At 36.7% G+C, this 20,555-nt stretch overlaps 1 protein-coding gene across 1 annotated transcript in view; it reads right to left on the bottom strand.

Moving 5' to 3' along the window:
* CTTNBP2 (cortactin binding protein 2) overlaps nucleotides 1–20,555 on the bottom strand; it is a 90,996-nt gene that overhangs the window by 12,084 nt on the left and 58,357 nt on the right. Inside the window, exons 8-17 of the mRNA XM_040596326.1 lie at nucleotides 19,382–19,636; nucleotides 16,136–16,253; nucleotides 13,457–13,732; nucleotides 12,545–12,640; nucleotides 12,030–12,109; nucleotides 10,808–10,894; nucleotides 10,625–10,724; nucleotides 7,135–7,287; nucleotides 6,668–6,855; nucleotides 2,840–3,018 (exon numbers count right to left, since the gene is read on the bottom strand). Coding sequence (XP_040452260.1) covers nucleotides 2,840–3,018; nucleotides 6,668–6,855; nucleotides 7,135–7,287; nucleotides 10,625–10,724; nucleotides 10,808–10,894; nucleotides 12,030–12,109; nucleotides 12,545–12,640; nucleotides 13,457–13,732; nucleotides 16,136–16,253; nucleotides 19,382–19,636 — 1,532 coding nt within the window. The remainder of the gene's footprint in view (nucleotides 1–2,839; nucleotides 3,019–6,667; nucleotides 6,856–7,134; nucleotides 7,288–10,624; nucleotides 10,725–10,807; nucleotides 10,895–12,029; nucleotides 12,110–12,544; nucleotides 12,641–13,456; nucleotides 13,733–16,135; nucleotides 16,254–19,381; nucleotides 19,637–20,555) is intronic.

Raw genomic sequence — 20,555 nt, forward strand, 5'->3', positions numbered from 1 at the left:
ATAAATGCTATTTCTTACAGCTTATAGTTCTCAAGGGATAAAAGCTAGGAGTTTCAGGCTTAGGGCTCAGCTCACATCTATAACAGACACTGAGACAATCTTTATTTAGATCAAATCCATCTCTTTTTTTTTTTTTTTCTTATACCCTCTTATAAGAGGAAGATGGTAAGACTGAGAGTCAAAGGGTTTATATTGAAGATCTATAAGAAATTATAGGTTATAATGCTGTGTTTCAGCTTCACAGAAATCCATTCAGAAAAACTGAGAGCTAAAATGTGTTTGACTTAAATGAACCATTTTGTTGGATATGTTGATACATAGAAATCATCCTATTACCCAAAAGATTATGACAACATTTTTGGCTTTATTTTTGTTTGTTTGTATTGTTGTTTGTTTGGGTTTTAAAGTTTGATTGTACAAATCGTTTGATAGATGTATTTTTGGTTAGTTATGAAGCACAAAATAGAATTTTTATGATATATAACCATGCTACAAAGTGCTGGTATAACCTTGAGAAAAGGTACATTAATTAGAAAAATAATTAGTAGAGTTGTTAAAATAAGATGTAAAATGCATATTGGTGATGTTCCTTCAAGCTTCCTTAGCATAATGTTGTAGATACCATTACATATAGATACAGTCTACTTCTGCTAGCTGAGTCAAGCTACCAAAATAAACAATTGCTTTCATTTTAGCAATAAAGAACTCTACCTCTCCATTTCTGCCTACGTAAGCTTTTGGCGTTTTGCAATACTGCTAGCATAAATGGTGAGAAATGAATGCTGAAGAAATAAAATTAATTGAGCCCATTCTAATCAAACAGTTAACAACTGATGGGCTGTACAATGCCATCCTCTCTAAGTAAAAAATCCAACCTGGTGCTTAAATTCAGTCTTATGTTTGTGCTCATCCTGATCAAGTCCCCAATTCCTTGATATAGCGGATACTCAGGAAAGGTACAGCACCTCCCTGCCCCTGAAAAGAGCTGGAAAGTGAAACTCTTTCTTGTTGGAACATCATCTTTAACGCATAGATCAAAATCAAGAAAAAAACCGTAACTAAAATTGTCCTCATTTATTCACCCTACTATCCAAAATGTGAAGCTACACGAAACACCACACAGCAGGAAACAATTACCTGTCTCGCCTTCTCTCTCCCTCCCCAGCTGCCTGCTGCTGCCACTTGCCTCATGTTAACATCAGCCCAGAACAAACCCAGTTCGTAGGTAGCTGCCTACTGTCTCAATGAATTGAACTGACTCAGTGAAACTTTAATAAATGTAAAAAGCAGAACAGCACAGCGGAGAGGAGGGATAAGAAGACAGGAGCGGTTAATTAGATTGAAATAACAGCAACAGCTGCTAATTAAAACTATTTATTGCTAGTTATATGACCACACTGTTAGCCACCATGCTGCTAAACCAAAAGCGTGCAGTAAGTGCTCATTGGAGCTGTGCTTTTTAATCATTTATTAGTGGACAAAACCTACATTAAAATGAGGAGTCAGATGGCATATCGATACTATGAAAGACATTTTGGGGTTGAGCTCACAATAAGCATTGTGAATCCAGTCAAAGTTACACTTAGGAGAAATCCAAACTCAGAAACGCAAGGTATCTAAAGAACAGTTTTCTGTCCTCTTAATACCATTGCAATAAATGAATGATTAAGACATTTCAGAAGACATGATTCAAGAGGGAGACAGGAGATAGATGCATGGTATACTTTATTACTTTTTTATTTCACAGCACCCATAAGATTTCAACTCAATGCTACATACACATTTAGAGTTTGATAATAACACTGGATACTAGATAATCTGTCCTTTTAGAAAAAAAAAAAGAAAATGAACAAGTGAAATGTACCTAGATCTGCAGACAGAATGAAAGAAGAGAAAGGCAGTGAACATAGTAAGGAAAGGACCCTGGAAGATGGGTCAGCAGAAACCATTACGAGAAAAAAGTCAGAGGGAGCAGAAATGGCAATTCAGGAGTGCTGTGAAACAAGGTGATAAAAGTAACGTTGCATCTCCAGAAATCAACATTATTATTTGCATTCTGAACATGCTTGAATCTTAATTTGGGCCTCATAACGTTTCTACAGTAGCCAAGAAACATCTTGGCATGAAATTAATATATTTTAAAATCCTATAATTATTTCTTGTTTCACCTGCTAGCATTTGCAGAGAAGTTGGAATGTAAGCACACGTTCATGCAATTGTAGGCAAGAAAAGACAACATTTTCATCATTCTTTTATGTTACTGGACATATGGTTATACATATACATATGGTTAGATGTATAGCTAAAGGTATATTTCTGCCCTATTTGCTAAGCTAATACATCTGTGAAATTATGTGTATGTTTAAAAATGATACCAGATATTAAATAGTGAGAAATCATTCTCCAAATTTCCCTTGTATACAACTTCAAAAGGAACCTTTACCAACTTTTCAAGCTCAGAATTCTTGAATCTTATTTTGATCTGTTCACTAATGAACAGCTTTCTTTACTGGGGTGTCTCAAAATGAAGAACAAAACCTTTAAAGGGTTGAGCATTACTATCCAGTACAAGTAATATTTTGCAACCTCTGTGTCAGAAAATAACTGCAAGATCAGAACAAGACTGACTTTCAGCCAGTGTTAGACACCCAGTTCCCACTTGTGTCCTTCAGAATTGCCCTTCTAGTACTTAAATATCAAACAAAAGTTTAAAACTTTCAACAACTTCCACTAAAATACTTTCAAAGTTGCTGGGTCAGTTGGGTTTTTGGAGAAACATAGCTACTATGTTTGCAATAGTTGGCACTGAACAGTGGCAAACAAGAAATGGAAATCTTACTTCACTGTCGCCTGGCCATGCCCTGGCACCACAGGACAAGAGAAGAAATGTTTTGGCCCCATAAGTGCTTCAGGTGCTCCTAGACGTGACAAGCAAGAGTTCAGCTGGTGCCAAACAGCAAGAATCCAGTCTATGATCTTGCACACGGGATCACATGGAGGGGGTACTTTGCCTCTGAACTGCAGGGAGAAAAGATGTTTGACATAAGACCTCTGCTGCACACACTTTCCTTGACACCCCAAGGCGGCTTTTTCCTGGCATTACAAAATCAGCAACAGTCAAAAACTGGTTAAACCTTTTTATGGAGTATATTGAAGTCTTGTTGTATTAAAACTTATTTCTTCACTATATTTTAAAAGATATCTCCGTACCAATAAATTGACATGCCTGTACTTTCTTGTGGGAAACAGACACAAATTTGGCAGCAGTGCTTTTTCTATGATATTTAAGGTTAGGATTACAAGAGATACCTACCATATCCTACACAATATACATGATATAAGTAAGGCATATAAAGAACATACGATCACACTGAACAGGAACGTTCTCAGTGGATTTCTCTACTGATTTTAGATTTAGTAGCAAGGAAGGTAAGATGCCTTCCTCTAAGACTTACATTTTTTTAGTATGTCTTGTTGAAGGCAAATCATTTGGTGCCAGAAATATCTATTTAATCTGACTCCAGATTACAGCCTTCATCATCCTAATCCTAGGATTATCCTCTGGAGCCGTCTGAATTAGAGGAAGCATTAAAAGATGCACTAGGGATAGTGTTTGCCAGCACTGAAGACAGAGCTTCTTGACAGAATCTACAGGTGAACAGAAAGTTAATGTAGAAAAACATTTAAACTGTTCCCATATATCATAAGAGTCCAAAATATGGGGAAAAGAGCTTTTCATCTGAAAACATGAATATTAAGGCACAAACAAGGTATCAGAATACAGAGCAAGGATCTTTGAAATAGTCTTGTTCAAACAAGAAATGTGCTTTTGCTTTCCGTTAAGATTGTTATAACAGATTAATCCTTTTGTTTTTAACTTTGGAATCCACTATTTTAAGCCCCATACCAATGGCATTTGAATTTGCACATGGCACATGTATGTATCAAAAAAATAAGAAAGTAATAGCACACTGGGCATTTTTATTCATTATTTAGTTAGGGAAGGTACAGGAAGACACACGGCTTTTTTCCTCCAAAAAGCCACCATCTGCATATATGCTTTAGAGAAAATAATGAGATTACTACAGAAATTCTGTTCAAATTCAGTCAGAGGTAGGAACCTATTACATTGCTAAACTCTAACCTATGAGCCTAAGGATTGCTTTTAAGCTTAAACAAAATAACCTAAAAATGACATCTGTTACGCAACGCTGCAAGATCTGGTAGCCAAAGCAGTTTGGCAGAGTAAGCTTGATTCAGCTTTGTCTGCAAACAAGTCAGAATACCACTGCTTTGGCAACTGTCTGCATTGCTGTGTTTCCTGGCCTTGTGCTCAGTTGAAGACAGTCCTTCTCATTGATGTTGAATGATTTATGATCAAAGTGCTTCCGTCCTTTTAAAAAGGGGCTTAGATCACTAGATATCCTCCAGTGCAGACTTGAGAATGCAGACTCGCTCCTCAAGAGGATGGAGGTGGATTCTGTTACATACTTCCATTGCACTGTCCTCTGGCCTATACTTCATTCCAGTGCCGTACCATATCTGCAAGATAACAGCTTCAACCAGCCCACTTACTTGCCTACAGACAATTGCTACCCTCCCCATCCTTTGCCAGGATTTTGGAACCCATTCATACCTTCAACCAGACAATGACTCATAATGGTTCCAGCTTACTATGTCTGTAGGGACTCAAAAGATTTAAAGCGCATAGGGAAAAAAGGAAATGTTTCACATAGAAAAAAGTACTTATAAATAACTACGCACCTGAAAAAAGTAACAGAATCATTTAGGTGGGAAAAGACCTTCGAGATCATCAAGTCCAACTGTTAACCCAGCACTGCCAAGTCTACCAGTAAGTGATGTCCCTAAGCACCGCAACTACGCGTTTTTTTAAACACCTCCAGGGATGATGATTCCACCACCTCCCTGGGCAGCCTGTTCCAATGCTTGACCACCCTTTCAGTGAAGAAATTTTTCCTAATATGTAATCTAAACCTCCCCTGGTGCAACTTAAGACTGTTTCCTCTTCTCCCGTTACTTGTAGCCTGGGAGGAAAGCCCAACATCCACCTGCCTACAACCTCCCTTCAGGCAGCTGTAGAGAGCAATAAGTTCCCCCCTGAGCCTCCTCTTCTCCAGACTAAACAGGGTGGTCAACCAGCACCCCCAGGCCCTTCCCCACCAGGCCCTTTCCAGCCGCTCTGCCCCAAGCCTGTAGCGCTGTGTGGGGTTGGTGTGACCCAAGTGCAGGAGCCGGTACTTTTACTTTTCTTCGTTGAACCTCCAACAATTGGCCTTGGCCCATCGATCCAGCCTGAGCAGATCCCTCTGCAGAGCCTTCCTGCCCTCAAGGAGATCAATGCTTCCCCCCCCCCCCCATCTTGGCGTCGCCTGCAAATTTACTGAGGGTGCACTCGATCTCCTTGTCCACAGCGTTGATAAGGACATTAAACAGGACTGGCCCCAGTACTGAGCCCTGGGGAACACCACTGTGACCAGCCACCAGCTGGAAGTAACTCCATTCACTACCGCTCTTTGGGCTTGGCCACCCAGCCAGCTTTTTACCCAGTGTAGAGAAGTAATCTCTTTAAGAGTTTCCTTGATACATTTCACATGATTCTTTTTTTATATTCTGTATTTCTGTTCTTGCTATTAAAGAATACCTACAAATGTTTTTAAATTTCCTCATTATAGTAACTGAAGCGTTCAGTTACCACACATTTCCTCTTTAGGATCTCTTTGAATCAGTAAGCTTTTATAGATGAGAACTGTGGCACAGGGTACAGGAGATGACATCCCCAGGGATAACCAAGATACATACAGCTGAACACTCAGAAATGACAGTGGGTCTGTTGTTCCAGACCAGGACTCTTTACTACTGACAGTTTTTTGCTATTCCTAGAACAATCTCCCTTTTTAAGCCTGTTCAAAATTCTGCTGCCAAGATTATTTCCCTTTGCAGCTGTTTCGATCAAACTCCCCCTCCCAACATCTAACACTCCCTGACGTCTGCAATAGCTGCTATCACACTGGAGTGTTCTTCTTCCAAATAACTTTCAAAATTCCACAATTCTGCTTTTGCCCACATCTTTCATTTCATTTCCAATCCTCCATTTATTTATTCAAGTTAAAACAGACTTCCCATCCTTATTCTCTTTTGGACTTTTTTTTTTGCAGCTTCAGCAGGCATACTGGCTCAAAACAACTTCCCGACTGATATATTTTCACCCCTCTTTCCTCTTCAAGTTGAAAATCATGAAAACTCTTTCTGCTGCTTAAAACATAAGACATTACACACGGGATATATAACTATTTCATTTCATATAGAATAAATTGCTCAAGAAAGGGATTTTACGTTTGCTGAACAGATTTTTACTATCACACACAGAAGATAAAATAAATTATTGAAGGACGTTTTCATACAGTGGATAAGCAGGTATCCACAGTATCATTATTTGCAGCCATCCTGTGTGTTTATGCTGATCAGCCACGGCTGCACACCTTCCTGTAAGAGGCCAAGTACAACATTTACAGATACAGAGCTCCCAGAAAAGAAAGCTTTTTTCCTGAAACAACCTAGTTATCTGCTCAGCTTTTGACATTACCATCATATGTATTTGACAGATGTGGTGAAGAACAAAATCACTGAAGCCAATTCAAGTTCTTACCTTGTTTATAACTTTTCTTCTTAAAAACCTTTGAAGCAAGCCACGCATTGGTTCCCCATCCCACCTAAGTTGAACCCAACGGAAATGCTGCTGAACCAGCAGGTCAGAGCCATGAAGATGACACTTTGCAATTGTCCCCAGCAAAAAGCAGTTCTCATGAAAGTAAAAGGCACCAGAAACTCCATTTGCTAAAAATGAACCATAAAACTTTTTACTGAAATAACCAAAGCTCTGACACAATTTCATATAAAAGCAAGCAGTGACATAATTAGAAAGAAAAAAACACCATCAGTTAGCCTCAAAACACACTGTACTTTGTTAAGAACAACTCTTCGTAATAAAATACAAAACAATTTAAATTGCAAATGTACAAACATTACATTATTCTACTGTTCCCTGTCTGCCATGCATTATAATACAACTGTACTGTAGTAAAAACATTTCTCCATCCCAAATTCTTTAAATACCTCTTTGAATAGTGCAAGGATTTTCCGAACTCCGATTCTCAAGAGGTGCCAGAAAATCTCCTAGTAATTCAGATAAAGAAGCTCTCTCCAGATTTTCTAAAATCACAATGGTTGTCTTGCTTACAGGAGGCTGTTTAACTGGGACCAGACAAGCTGAAAGATAAAAATCCCATTAACGTCTACTTATGAAAATTTACTTTTATTTATGTATACAGCTTGTACTGCTACTAATGCAATAAAGGGGTTTTTTACAATTTTTTTTTAATTTTTCCTTTTAACTTGCTCACAGAAGCAGACAGACTGTATAGTATGGTCAAAACTGTAAGCATAAAAATCAAATGATGGGAAGAATATCATACTGTACAATAAGAAAAAAAAAAGCTATTATCAAAATAAATTCCTGAAACAGCTATAATAGTATCTTCATATATAGGAAGGATTTCAGCACACTGAAAATAAATGCAACAGGAAAGATAGCAAAGACCTCTGAAAACGTTTCTTTCATTTGCTGTAATACATTTTAAACTTCTAACATGTATTCTTTATACCATGTAGTGAAAAAAGGATTCAGAACATTTCACGTTTATAAAAAAACTAATTATTTGTTTGCTACTATCCTCTGTTCAAAACTTCCTCCAATATCTTTAAGAATCACTCAAACAATCAGAGCTAGTTTGAGGCACAAACAGTAGCATCTGAACCTAACAGGCATTAAAATAATATATATCTTTATCTCCTATTTTCACATTTCATATCTTTTCCTTCATTTTTCCTGATTTTAACATCTTCTTGCCTAAAAAAGATACAGCCTTTGGAAGGGTTCCTCTAACACTAAATCCCAGATGAATGCTTCCGTAATACAAATATTCAACAAAACACTTGTCTTGAGTATATTGTGCCTTGCATTGTTTCAGAACTTTTTGAAGGTGGTGCTAAAGATGGTCATTAAGGAATATGAGGAGTGATAGAGCAAAACTTAGAGCAACTGACTGTAGGGGGTGATGGCTATTTATTTCTGATTTCCTGAATATTACTGCCCTGTTCTACTAAGAGGATATAGCTGGACAGCAGGGAGGACAGGTACCTCCTCTGTGTCTGATGGAACCATTCAGAGAGAGGAGGAGAGTGCCCTCCTAAGACAGGACACGTGGCAGAGCAATGGGGCAAGAAGCAGGCAGAAAAATGAGACGCAACCAGCAGCACGATGCTGAAATGCAAGCACAAACTGTTAAGAGCGTGTGGCTGACAGAGTAAAGCATCCAAAAGAAGCAGCTTTCCTAAGAGACAGTGGCTAGTAAACAAACCAGACTATGAATGACTCTCGCCTGCAGGTCAAACACCAAAGCCTAGCTGACTTGTGACTAAATGGTCTCTTCTTCTCCCCCAGCAGTGTGATGGCACTGAAAATGACATGTGGAAATAATCACTGACACCAGCTGTCCTCCGAACTGTGAGCGGGATTTCCTGGGAGAAGAAAAACCAACCTGACATAGACGAAAATACACCGGAAAGTATGCTAACAAACAGAACGGAGCACCCTTCTGCACACCACTGTACGAGCCTGTGGGGTGGCTCTGCTTTTGTTCATGAGCATGGATGTTGTCAGAGGGCACTGTGCAGTTTACTGCAATCAAGAAAGCCAATGAAATCGACAGGACGAAAGCATACTTGAAGAGTAGGATCCACACTGCAAGCGCACAGCAGGTAGTAAGACTGAATGCTGTCTTCTAACTGAACTGTAGTTTTTCTATTAATAAGTTAGTAATTCTAGTTTGTTTGAATAAAACATTTGCTTAGGAGATTCAAATTCCTCTTGGTGTTTCTGATCTGACCATACTGAGAAGGAAAAAGGTAGGGGCTGATCCTCTCAAAGCTCTGTCTGTCTCAAAGTTTCATCATGGCAGCACATGAAAATGTATCCAGAGGCACTGCATTGGTAAAATTGAAACTGATGAAGTTTCAAATGCCTAAAGCCCAGCTTCTTTCAGTATGGAAAGTGAAATGTGAAAATCAAAGCTCCTGAAACACAAGGTTATTCCAAGCAGTAATGACATTTATAACATTTATTTTTAATGTGAAACACCATATTGAATGAGAGGTAAACTTAAAATCCTAGAGCTGGAGAAGAGACCACGATAATAAAAAAGCCCAACATTTTTGGATGCAAACAAGGTCTTGCTACCAAGGTTAGATTCAAGCTATATTGCCAGTTGTCATCAACAGAAAAACTCCAAAACCTAAACATTCATCAAACAGAAATGGAAAAAAAAAATAGAAGAAAGCTGCAAAGGGGTGAAAGCAGCTACCTGAGAACTGCCTGCAAAGGACAAAACTTGCATCTGAGCCAAAATTAATTTGAACAGTACCAAAAAGAAGGAAGCACCATATCACCCTTCAGGCTCTTATATTATTACTGTATGTGTAACAGTAATATGTGTAATAGTATATACTATTATTGCTATTTTATTTTATATATTGTATAGCAATACTATGTACTATATTATTACTCTATGGTTAACACTACGGCAAAATAAAAGAAATCAGAGTTTGAATGCGTGAGTATGGGCAAAACACAGCCCAACCTGCCCAAGAAGAAGCCCTCCACAGAAAACACCACTTTTTCCTTCACTTTTAGCACTATTCTATTTGTTGCTTTTTATGACTGCCTTCACTTCTGACTGACCCATGTGGCCCCATTCTTCTGCTTTTGTACTTAATTTGCCCATTTTTACCATCATTCATCTTTGGCTACTTTGTCCTTTTTTCACTCTTACCAATTAGTCATCGTGAATTTGCACAATACAGCCTGCTGACCACTTTGAGAATACTTCATTGTGGAGCACCCAAGTAACAGGACTTTAAGCCACCTACAGTTATTCACCTCGATGAAAAATTTGTTCTGCACACACCGACACACACACGCACACATGCACACACACACATGCACTCGCGTGCCTGCCCAGGTGATAAAACATGGCTCAGACCCACACATAAGTATCTAGCAAACAAGCATATGTTAAAAGCAAGTGGTCTGACTTTTAAAGAACTCTTTTACTGCTCCTTTTATTCCCAGAAATGAAATAGTTATAGCTTCCCTTCTCCTGTATTTGTTAAAAACCCACAACCATTACAATAGCTACAATAAAGCAACAATAGACGTTCATTTCTGATGTGCTAGATCTGAAGCACAACAATCAACTTTTAAAGGCTCACAAACAAAGGGAAAAAGAAATGAGACAGAAAAAAACATTAAGAACTATTAATTTTACTTAAATGGCATGAACTTTTGATAGAGCTCCCTATTGGACTGTCACACACAGTTCTACCACAGTGTAGACACCTACCATTATTTCCGAAGCACCTGGAAAACTCTGTCTTCTGTCAAAACATGCCACCCACTATGCAAAATTTTTTAATGTATTTCTTTACTTTGTACCATTAAAACATTTCCTACAAATCATCAAAATCAGTCCTGCTGAAATAACCTTACCACTACTGATGAACAGTTCTGCAAGCTGCTCCTTGGAGAAATCAGCATCCACTTCAACTTTAATGATTTCACATGTGGATCCTGCAGCAACTTGCTTTTGCTGTGTTGAAAATTTATAGATTTGGTGAAATAGTGCAAACTCTAATTTCTGAACTAATTTACTTTATACGTTTGTGTTAATACCTTCATGCAGGCCGCTATCTGATATGCTATATAGTCTTGCAAACTTCCTTCTGGACCATGGAAAATGACATTACGGTACTGTTCAACCTACAGACAGACAATAAATGATTCTTGAAAGTTCAGACTTGGATTATTTTTTTTAACCTAGATGAGACAATCAGCACCTAACAGACAAAGTTATTTGTTTTGCACTACAGGAGCTGAATAATCCTTACTATAGCAGTTTCACAATAGGCAATATTTGCATACAGTATCTTGGAATTATGTTGATAAATTTATATCCTACCTTGTAAAACTACATGAAAAAATATTTTGTCATTATAACAATCACTAAAAAATGAAAAAGTAATGTAGGAAGGATGAGTTGAGGAGTCACAAATATTTTCTTGATTTTGAATTAAAACTGAAAAACCAGAATGATTTTAAAATCATCAGACTAGTTTAAATCACTGCTAACTTAAGGATGTAGTTTAAGGACTTTATTTCCAGTTGAAATGGGATCATGTTCTCAATACAGCAGAATAAAAATCATCTGTCTTAACTGTAAAATTACATTAGCACTAAAAAGTCAGTAAGGGAACACACTCATATCGTTGTGCACTACTGTTGAATACAGCAGAAACCTATGGCATGTAGCTGTTCTTATAACAACACAAAACATGTTATAAAAACATAAAACAAAACCACAACAGCAAGGACACAGCAGAAATTATGCAATTTTAAACTAATGCTGATTTGATTAGTAATGTTAAAACAAATTATGTATGAAAGTTAACTCATATTACCCAACTATCCTTACATTACGAGGTATTAAATAAATTGTAAGAGTTACGGCACAGATAGAGATATATAAGCTAATAATAAAAATCATACCTCAAATAATTCTGATTTACTTTCCCCTCAAAAAGTGGAATGAAATAACTTTAGAAAGAAATTTGGAAAGAACAAAGACATAACAGAGCTTTTAATATATCTTAAGCAGTTCAGTTAATCAGGTGGCAGCTTTTTAAAGAAGGAAGTTAATGCCCTCATGTGACTTAAATTCTTGGGATACGATCTAGTGGGAACTTTATCTTTAAAATAACAGCTTTCATCCTGTTCCATTTTTTAGAAGTCTTGACATTCTTTCACAGCGTAGAAGATAATTTTTTTTAGTCAATGCTATTACAGAAGTATTTTCATGTATAAACAGCATGCAGAGAGAAAGTAGCTTAGTACCTACCAGGCGGAGGTAATTCTGAAGTGTCTGAAGATGTATCATAGATGCGTAAGTCACACTATTTAGGCAGCCTTCTTGAGGTCCTTTAAAAAAAGATACACAAATAACTTTTCTAAATCTCTCATGTTTATAAGCATGTATGATGGATACATATGCTTTTCATGCAATATCCTACAGCGATCTCCTAAAATTACAGGCTATGCCAATTAAAATGGTGAAAAAATGAAAGGAGTTTATCTACCAACACAGATTCACAGGTATACATAACATAAGTAAAATGGATACTACTATTTAACTGGAAAAGTTAGTAGGGCTTTTATGTGCCAGGATATTTTCTAAATGTTGTAGACCCTTTCAAATCTAGTTAAAAAAAATAACTGGATATATTAATTGGATATGATCTGAGGATGAAGCAACACTGAAGAACAAAACCAGTAGCAAATGATTCTCAAATTATGTGTTATATATACATGGTGCGACTTAACATTCAAACCTAAAAAATATGAATTGAAAATTACCAAACAAAAACACTGTGATATGCTCAGCTCTGTTGTTCTTCAAAAAGTCCCATGGTGGCTGGGAAAAAATCTGACCTGTTGACCACGAAATGTTTCCTGTTAAGAAGAAAAAATGAGAGAGATGGTTCCTGTATATATATTGTGTCCTATGCTCAAGCATATTCACTTGCTTACAAAGTTTTTGTGCATATACTGACAAATTTGACAAACAGACCAGTCCCATGTACTAAATCGTATTATTATTTGATACATGACTGAGGATACTAATGCTTCTTGCCAACTGAGACACAGATTTAATAGCTAGCCTGTCTTTACATCTTTACGTGTAAAATAAAGTAAAATAAGGTTACTTGCCCACTCTGATTTGAATAGGGCTTTTTTGGGGTGGTGGACAGGTGGAAGGGGATTTAAGATGAAGCACATGAATTTTCAGAATCCTATGCAACTGTTACTACCACCACTGCAATGAGGCCAATTTCTCATCATTTTTGATAAGTGAAGTTACAAAGAACAGGAGCAGTTCTGTTCTACCTATGCTAATGATTTATGGTCTGGATTTACTGTACATTCTGGATGTCTGTAAAGACATAGTGTGGGCTTTAAATTGTTTTGTTTCACCTGTAATACAGATGTCTCCTCTGGAGTACTAAATTGAGTAAAAGACTAATTAACATAGGGCCTCATGGTCCCCAATATGATATTACAGTGCTTAATGAATTGTACCATACACATAGCTAAAAGTAAAGAATGCTTTCATGCCAGCGCTGTTCAGAGTTTCATAGCTAGTACTGGTCTTTCTTAGTCTAAGCTTTAAAAGATCCAGAAATCTAAAGATATTTTTTATCTCACAAGATTTCAGCAATTCAAGAAAACCCCAAATTTTTGCTTTTCTTATTACACCAATATTGATACCTAGTTTGACAGATAATATACTGCTTGCACTGAGGCCAATGTTGGATTCTGCAGCACTATTAAATGACAGCTCTTCTAGGCTCCTCCATCCATCAGAAGCAATTGCTTGGAAGTGGTTTGTCACTGCCTGACTCACTGCTTTTGAAAAATCATCCCATGATGTTTGTTTGCGGATATTTAAAGCACATATTGTGTTTTCTGTATCAAATTCCTCTGTACCACAGTGGGCTGGTTCAATGCCACTGACTGAAATCCTTACAGGTACATTGAGAGCATCTGTTGAAAAACAGAAATAAAGAATGAGAAAATCTGTAAAACTCAATTAAAAAAATCCATTTATTAAAGACCAATAACATTCAATATTGCAAAGGAAAGCTACAAAATAACTCCCACTACAGAAAAGCAAATGTTAAAAAGCAGCACAGACCACTAAAAAAATCAAAGCTGTGATGAAAAACAAATAACAACATTTCTTTTTTTACTTTACAAAAAAATAATTATTACGCTTAAATAACAGGAAACAAGAGAAAACTTACTTAATCTTTTATTTCCTCTTTACAGACTAATTTTTTTATAAATTAAGACAGATGGTAGGTTGTGTCTTAAAGTTTTAGATTATTGTGGTTGTGCACATTTTTATTGTCAATGCAGAAAGGAATTTTCTGGCTTTTGTGCACAAATGGAAAACACAGTTAGCTGAATCAAATGTCTTTAAGTAAAAACCTAAGAGCCAAGACAGAAAGTCACTTGGAAGTCTATCTTTCATTTGCTATAGAATAAACTGACAAAATATATAAAAAAGAAAGTAGGAAATTTCTATGCATATTCTAGAAACAAAATTAATTTAATGATTATATTTTAAATCTTGCTCTGAAAAATGGAATACAACTCAACAGAAGCAGCAGTCTAATATAAAACATTTAGATGACTCAAGGTGAAAATGAAACTGCCTTCTAACTAATGCCAAAACAATACTTTTTGGAAATTATCCCTGAAATTAAAAATAAGTGCACCACAAAAAAAAAATAATATCAGATTATGAAATCTTGCAACATGATTTTAGTTTTGCTTTTGAGTTCAGAAGCTAAATCTTAAGCTGATAGAAACTAATGAAGCTTTTCTAATGTCAGAAAAAAGTCTGTTTTAAATCCAGTAGCCTACCATAGGGAAAAGATTACTCAAAGGCATCCTTCAGATGTGGGATTGTGAGCAATGTATCAAAGGCTTGCCCTTCTGAAGGCTGGACCTCAGGGAAATGAGCAATGACTATAAGAAATACAGAGTTCTCTACACGGAATCAGGCCCCTAGGACAGAGGTACAGCATATGCCTCAGTTTCAGCGCATGTGACCTCTACAGCACAGCTGGCAGTCATGGCTCAGATCTGCTGGAGGACATCCTCCTGTCCTACATGCATGGAACACCCTACAGCAGAAACCTTCCTGGACTGTGAGGAAGGTAGAGGATAGTACATACGCAGCTTACCCCAGCGCAGCCTTGCCTTGTTACGGTGTATACCCAGATCAAACTCTTGTTTCCAAGCTTCCACAGATCAGATATTGGCGGGGGTGAAGAATTAATTATGATGGCATTGATGTTATCTACAGGCTTAACAAATGAAACAGAAGAGAAAAGGAGTCCAAAGGTTCTGACCTGACCTGACAAAAGCAGCCGAATTCATGATAAGCCTGATCAGAGAAACAAGGTACTAAGACTGATGAAAATACTACAAGCATCAATTTAACAGGCTACAGATTCAGCCATCAGTAACTGGCTTCAGTCTGATAAAGAAGTAGACCCCAGAGGAAATTCTAATAGAAAGTGAGTTGTGTTCCTCTCTGCACCAACAGTAAAATGATAAGAACATAGATACCCTGCTAGCTGAAGAGGAAAATCAGAAGCAGCACACACAAAGCTTCCCTAATTTGTTGATAATCAATGACCTTGACTACCCGCAACACAAACACCAAAAAAGTGAATAAATATGAAGTGTCCAAATCTACAAAGAAATACTTCTGAGTATGCAGAGAAACAGAAAGCACAGAACTTGCAAGTTCTAACTCAAGAAATACACAGTTCAGCCTGGTTTACTGATTTTTGAGAAAACTTAGAGAAGGAAGATGACAGGTTCCAACAGAAGAACAACCTTCTAACAGAAGTTATAAATGTTGGAAAAAAGAAGTTCTTTCATGTTGTCTGTAAGACTTTTTTTGAAGAATAAAAAAAGCAATTCCCTCAACAAGAAACAAATTACAAATAAAACTATGCTCTAAAAAGAGATTCAGACAGGAATAGATGATTGCCTTGGCCTAAGGAAATTTGACAACTATCCACCATCAAGTGATTGTTCTGCAAGAATTTGAAGAAAAGATAAGAGGAGGATTATAGCTCTGGAAAAAGTAATTACTAATATTAAACTCAGAAATTTTAGGAGAATATAGATGTTTTCACATGTACAATATAATCCATCTTTTCAAATGGTTTAAAAAGAAAGACCTAAGTCATTTAATAACCTCCAACAAAATTTTGTCATACACTCTTACAAAATCTGGAGAGTAGAAACTTGTTTGGTTTTTGTGGTGCCAAAAAAGTGACGACTGCCATTTTCATATTTCTCATTTTTGTCCCATAAGCTCTTTACTAAAAGCATTTTTATATAGTGCTGATAGCATTTACTTACTTAAGTTTTCTAGGAGATGTTTGCAATCATCAGTAGCAACATCATGCAATGTTCGATTACACTTATCTTTTCTCTCAGCCTCTAGTCCACCATGGCTACAAAGGATTTCTAGACAGTTCTGCAAAGTAAGAACTGCATTATTTACTTGTACATTTGCTGCATTAAAGTGTTCTATCAATATGCAGTTAGACTACTAAATGAAATTCTTACACATATATTTCAAAGATAGTCAGCTATGGAGTTTTCATATATAAGCATCCAAATGATGTTCCTCACAGAGTTGAAAACCAGAAGTAAAAATGTTTTATAGCACACTTGAAAGTCTCAAATCAAGATTCTGAAAAAGCAGAACATATGCTGCCAGGCTTCTACAGTCTTCAAGCCTCAAGTGCTGATCAGTTGAATTGAGAAATTCTTAACATCTGCCCACTAGTTTAGGTATTCACGTAAGGAAACATGCCCAGCTACGCATCCTGTTTTGAACATCTTGGCTTCAATGTTCAGTCAACACTAGAAAAGCAATTCTAAAACTTAACACAGACTCATTAATGAATCTATTCAGATGGCAATCCATAAAATCAATTTTAACTTTGCAATTCACCAAGTACAAGTTCCCATTGTGCCTGACATCTGAATGGGACACAGCAAAAGAAAAACACTAATTTCAAAATCACCTTGCAAGCCTCTTCTTTGGCAGGTAAATCTGAATTTGTGCAAGCATAGTAACAATGCATAGAAATAAAAATGCTTTTCTATTAAACTCAGAAGACAAACATTTTGTGGATGCCAACATGATGTCCTCTTAAAATTCAAAGACTTTAAAAAAGTCAACAAAAGCTCAAGAAAAGCAAAAAATCATTAAAATTCATTAAAAAGAAGCTACTAGCAGATACATTTGTATTGGTACAATCATACTGTAACATAAAAAAATCCAATTTTATAGATCCTTCCAAACTAGCAGGGGAAAAAAAAATGCCCTCACAAAATTACATTCAAACATCGATTGATCAGTGATCAGAAGACCGATGGAGCAACAATACAGGTGGCCTTCATGAAACCTTTGTCATCCTCAAACATGCCTTTCAAGGACAGATAGCCATATTAGAATTAGACACCACCAAAAATTACATTAGTTAATACTGTATTGAAAACCTCTGAGGTTTAGATAGTAGAGAAACGAAACCCTGAAAACACAGAGAAGCAGCTATTAAGTATTTGGACTCAGCACAGTGGCTTGTTGCAGGTTTGGCTACTGGTTTCAATTTCGTAGCTGTTCTAACAGAAAGACTTTTGTCAGTATATCTGATACTCTTTTAACGCCTCCTTTCATAAACATATCAGTCATTCAAGCTGTATTTCCCTGTGAGATGAAATTTTACCAGATTGTGGCTCCAGCACTTGTAAGAAACTCTTAAAAATCAATTAGCTCACTAACTTTGCCAGAAGAAAATAGACCAGAAAAAAAAAAGAAGCATAGTTTCTTGCCAGGTTAGTAAGTTAACTCTTGTCTCTCAAATGGGTGCAATGAATGGCAAAGTCAGCAGAAGGCAAAGGACCGAACCGTGAGGCTGAAAGTGAGAAGACGGAAGAAACAAGTAGAAGAGAACAAAGAAATGAGGCTTATTCCCTTAGCAAAATGGGAAGTTTTGTTGCCTATGAAACAGCAGCCAAGATGCCACAGCTTAATTCATGTGTAAAGAATGGCACCTACCAATCTCAGAGAAGGGTGAAAGTGCCAGCACTGTTTATATGCGACTATTATATAGTGTCATGAATGACATGCAGTGCAGATAAAGGATTAGAGAATGAAGCATTAACAGTACTTGAAGATGGCTATTAAGCTTTCTTTAGCTTTTTCATATCTCAAACATCTCAAGTCAATAAATGCATCTTAATCAAATACAATTGTATAAAATCTCTGCAGCACTGAAACCAGGAATCTGACTGCCAGCTGTATATTGCCTTCATCACCTAAAAGAATAACTTCAACCCTCGACAGAGACATTATTGAACAGTTGACTTGGAATGTGCTCAGAGACTCAAAACTGAGCTATTCACGATAGGTATGTCTGAAGACTTCCAGCGTCAGAGCCTTCAGAGAGAACAACTAGCTGAAGCCCCTCTTAGTAAATAAAAGCTAGCTTCCAATGTCCTGAGGATTATATTATTGCAGAAAGAATCAACATACTGCGTGCTATTTAGGTATTTGCAGACTATAACAAATACCTTAAACTCCATCTCAAATTAGATGAGTGGATACTGAAATAAGAGTCTATTCCTGCCTAACAGACATTGGTCACGGAATCCTGACTCTGTAATGCAAAATGCTGAGTGATCGGTGGCTAGTCTCTAAAAAATATAGTTTAATAAACTGAATCTTAAATTTGTGTATATTTTGAATTTATCATAGTAAATTTATCAGGAAAAAAAGCAAATATAATAATAGATATTGAATTAAGCATGCAATCACAAGCTGATTTTCATAGTCTTGGACTATATTTTCCTAGAATTCACTCTCTTCTGGGTTTAGTATCCCCTATTTTCTCCCCGGGTAAAAGTTTCACAGTTAAGATGTGACTGACAGCTGTCATTAAAAAAATAATAATCCTTTAAACAGTCAGTGTTAGAAGTTTAAAGCTCCTGATATCAAATACTTCAAGTAATATTAATTTTCCAGAAATCTTCATGTTTATTATCAGTAAGACCTGTCAGGTCATTCACCATGTCATCAGTTATCCCACCCCCCAAAAAACTTACTTGCTGCCTCTAAAAAGGCTGCCCAAAACAACACATCGAACAATGTGTTATGGTACAAATCTAATCCTTAAATTTCTTTCTCTTCCCTCCTTCCCTCTGGAAAAATCGTTTATAGCTAAATCGTCTCTAACTGTAACAAGAAACTATATTCCACTAATAAGTACATGACACCCAATGAGTTGGCATTTAGGATAGGATTCACCTTGCCTTAACTTTGAAAAACTGAATCTCAGGTAATCATGTTTTGTCTTTTTATTGTTATCCCAAAAGAAATAGACACCTAAATATGACACTTCACTCCATTTGACACCTAACTTCTAGGGTGAATTGTCCACTAGAAATACCTCTCTCTCTCTGTTAAATCAATTGTGACAATAAACTAGATAACAAACTTATATTTGACATCTAAGTTTTAGTTCTTCAAAGATAAGAAAGGATTATCTTGCCTAAATTCTATCAGGTTACTGTAACTTGTTCACACAGACTGACCTTAAAGCCTTTTGATGCTGCTATGTGGGCAGCAGTCCAACCCTCTTTGTCAGCATGGTTGATGAGATCTGCAGAAATAACAGGCTTTATGCTACTGCCATAGTTGTCTTCTCGCTTCTCCAAATCAAAGTAGTCTAAATTAGTCTCTGCATCAGTCAAAGGGTTCCCATTGTTTGGCTTTCCATAGTACATAAGGAGCTTGAGACTGTCAACATTACCAGAATCCACTGCTGCGTGAATTGGTGACCAGCCATCCTAAAAAAAAAAAAAAGCAGAAAGCAAACTCCAACCAAATGCATAGAAAAATGTTTGCAGAACTTACATCAGCAATGAATCTGAATGGAAAGCTTTGCCTGGAAATTATAAAGTTAAGCAAGAGTGATATAATAATCCTTTGGGAAAACAGAGTTGCTCATATGTGTCTGAGGTGGAAGAAAGAGAGGGAAGAAAATGTAACAGAAAGAAAATTTTACAGCTTGCTCCAAGGACAGTCCAACAGAGACTTCAATAATTTTTGGGAGAGTCTAAGTGATATAGGACTTACATGCTGTTAATAAACCGTTTTCTTATCATGCACCAAACTACCATGGATTCTATCAATAATTTGTTTCATGTTGCATTAATCGATTTAGCAGTCAGGTTTTTTCATGGTTTTGACATCACAACTTTCTCTCATTTAAGTCAAATATATTTACGTTCCAAATCCAAAATAAATGAATCTAAAAATTTCACTATAAGAGAGGAGCAGAATGTACTGTGAAGCTAATAGTCATTGTGCTGTGTTTCTGGAAAGCCTACAACCAACATTTATTGTCATATTTGCATCAAAGTCTTAAGAAAAACTTCAGGAAAGCACCTGAAAAAGGCAACGCCTAGATGTTAATTTTGAGGCAGTCCTCCTCCTTTTCTCCTGTAGATAATTCTTCTGCCCCATATTCTCCCATTTATGATATGTGAGACTTTAAAATACTGGCTGACAAATTTGGGGGTGGGGATCCACTCAAGGACAACAATAAAGCACCCTAACATTCCCTATCTCCACTTCTCCACCTTAAAAATAAGTCAAAACAGAAGAGTCCTGCTTTGCAAATCCAGTGCTGAAGAAAAGTCTGCAGCAAACTGCAGGTGGAATCTGAAATATTTAAAATTATATCAAAGTCACATAATTTCAGAG

The sequence above is a fragment of the Falco naumanni genome, chromosome 5 (genome assembly GCF_017639655.2).
Source record: "Falco naumanni isolate bFalNau1 chromosome 5, bFalNau1.pat, whole genome shotgun sequence".
Lineage (NCBI taxonomy): Eukaryota > Metazoa > Chordata > Aves > Falconiformes > Falconidae > Falco > Falco naumanni.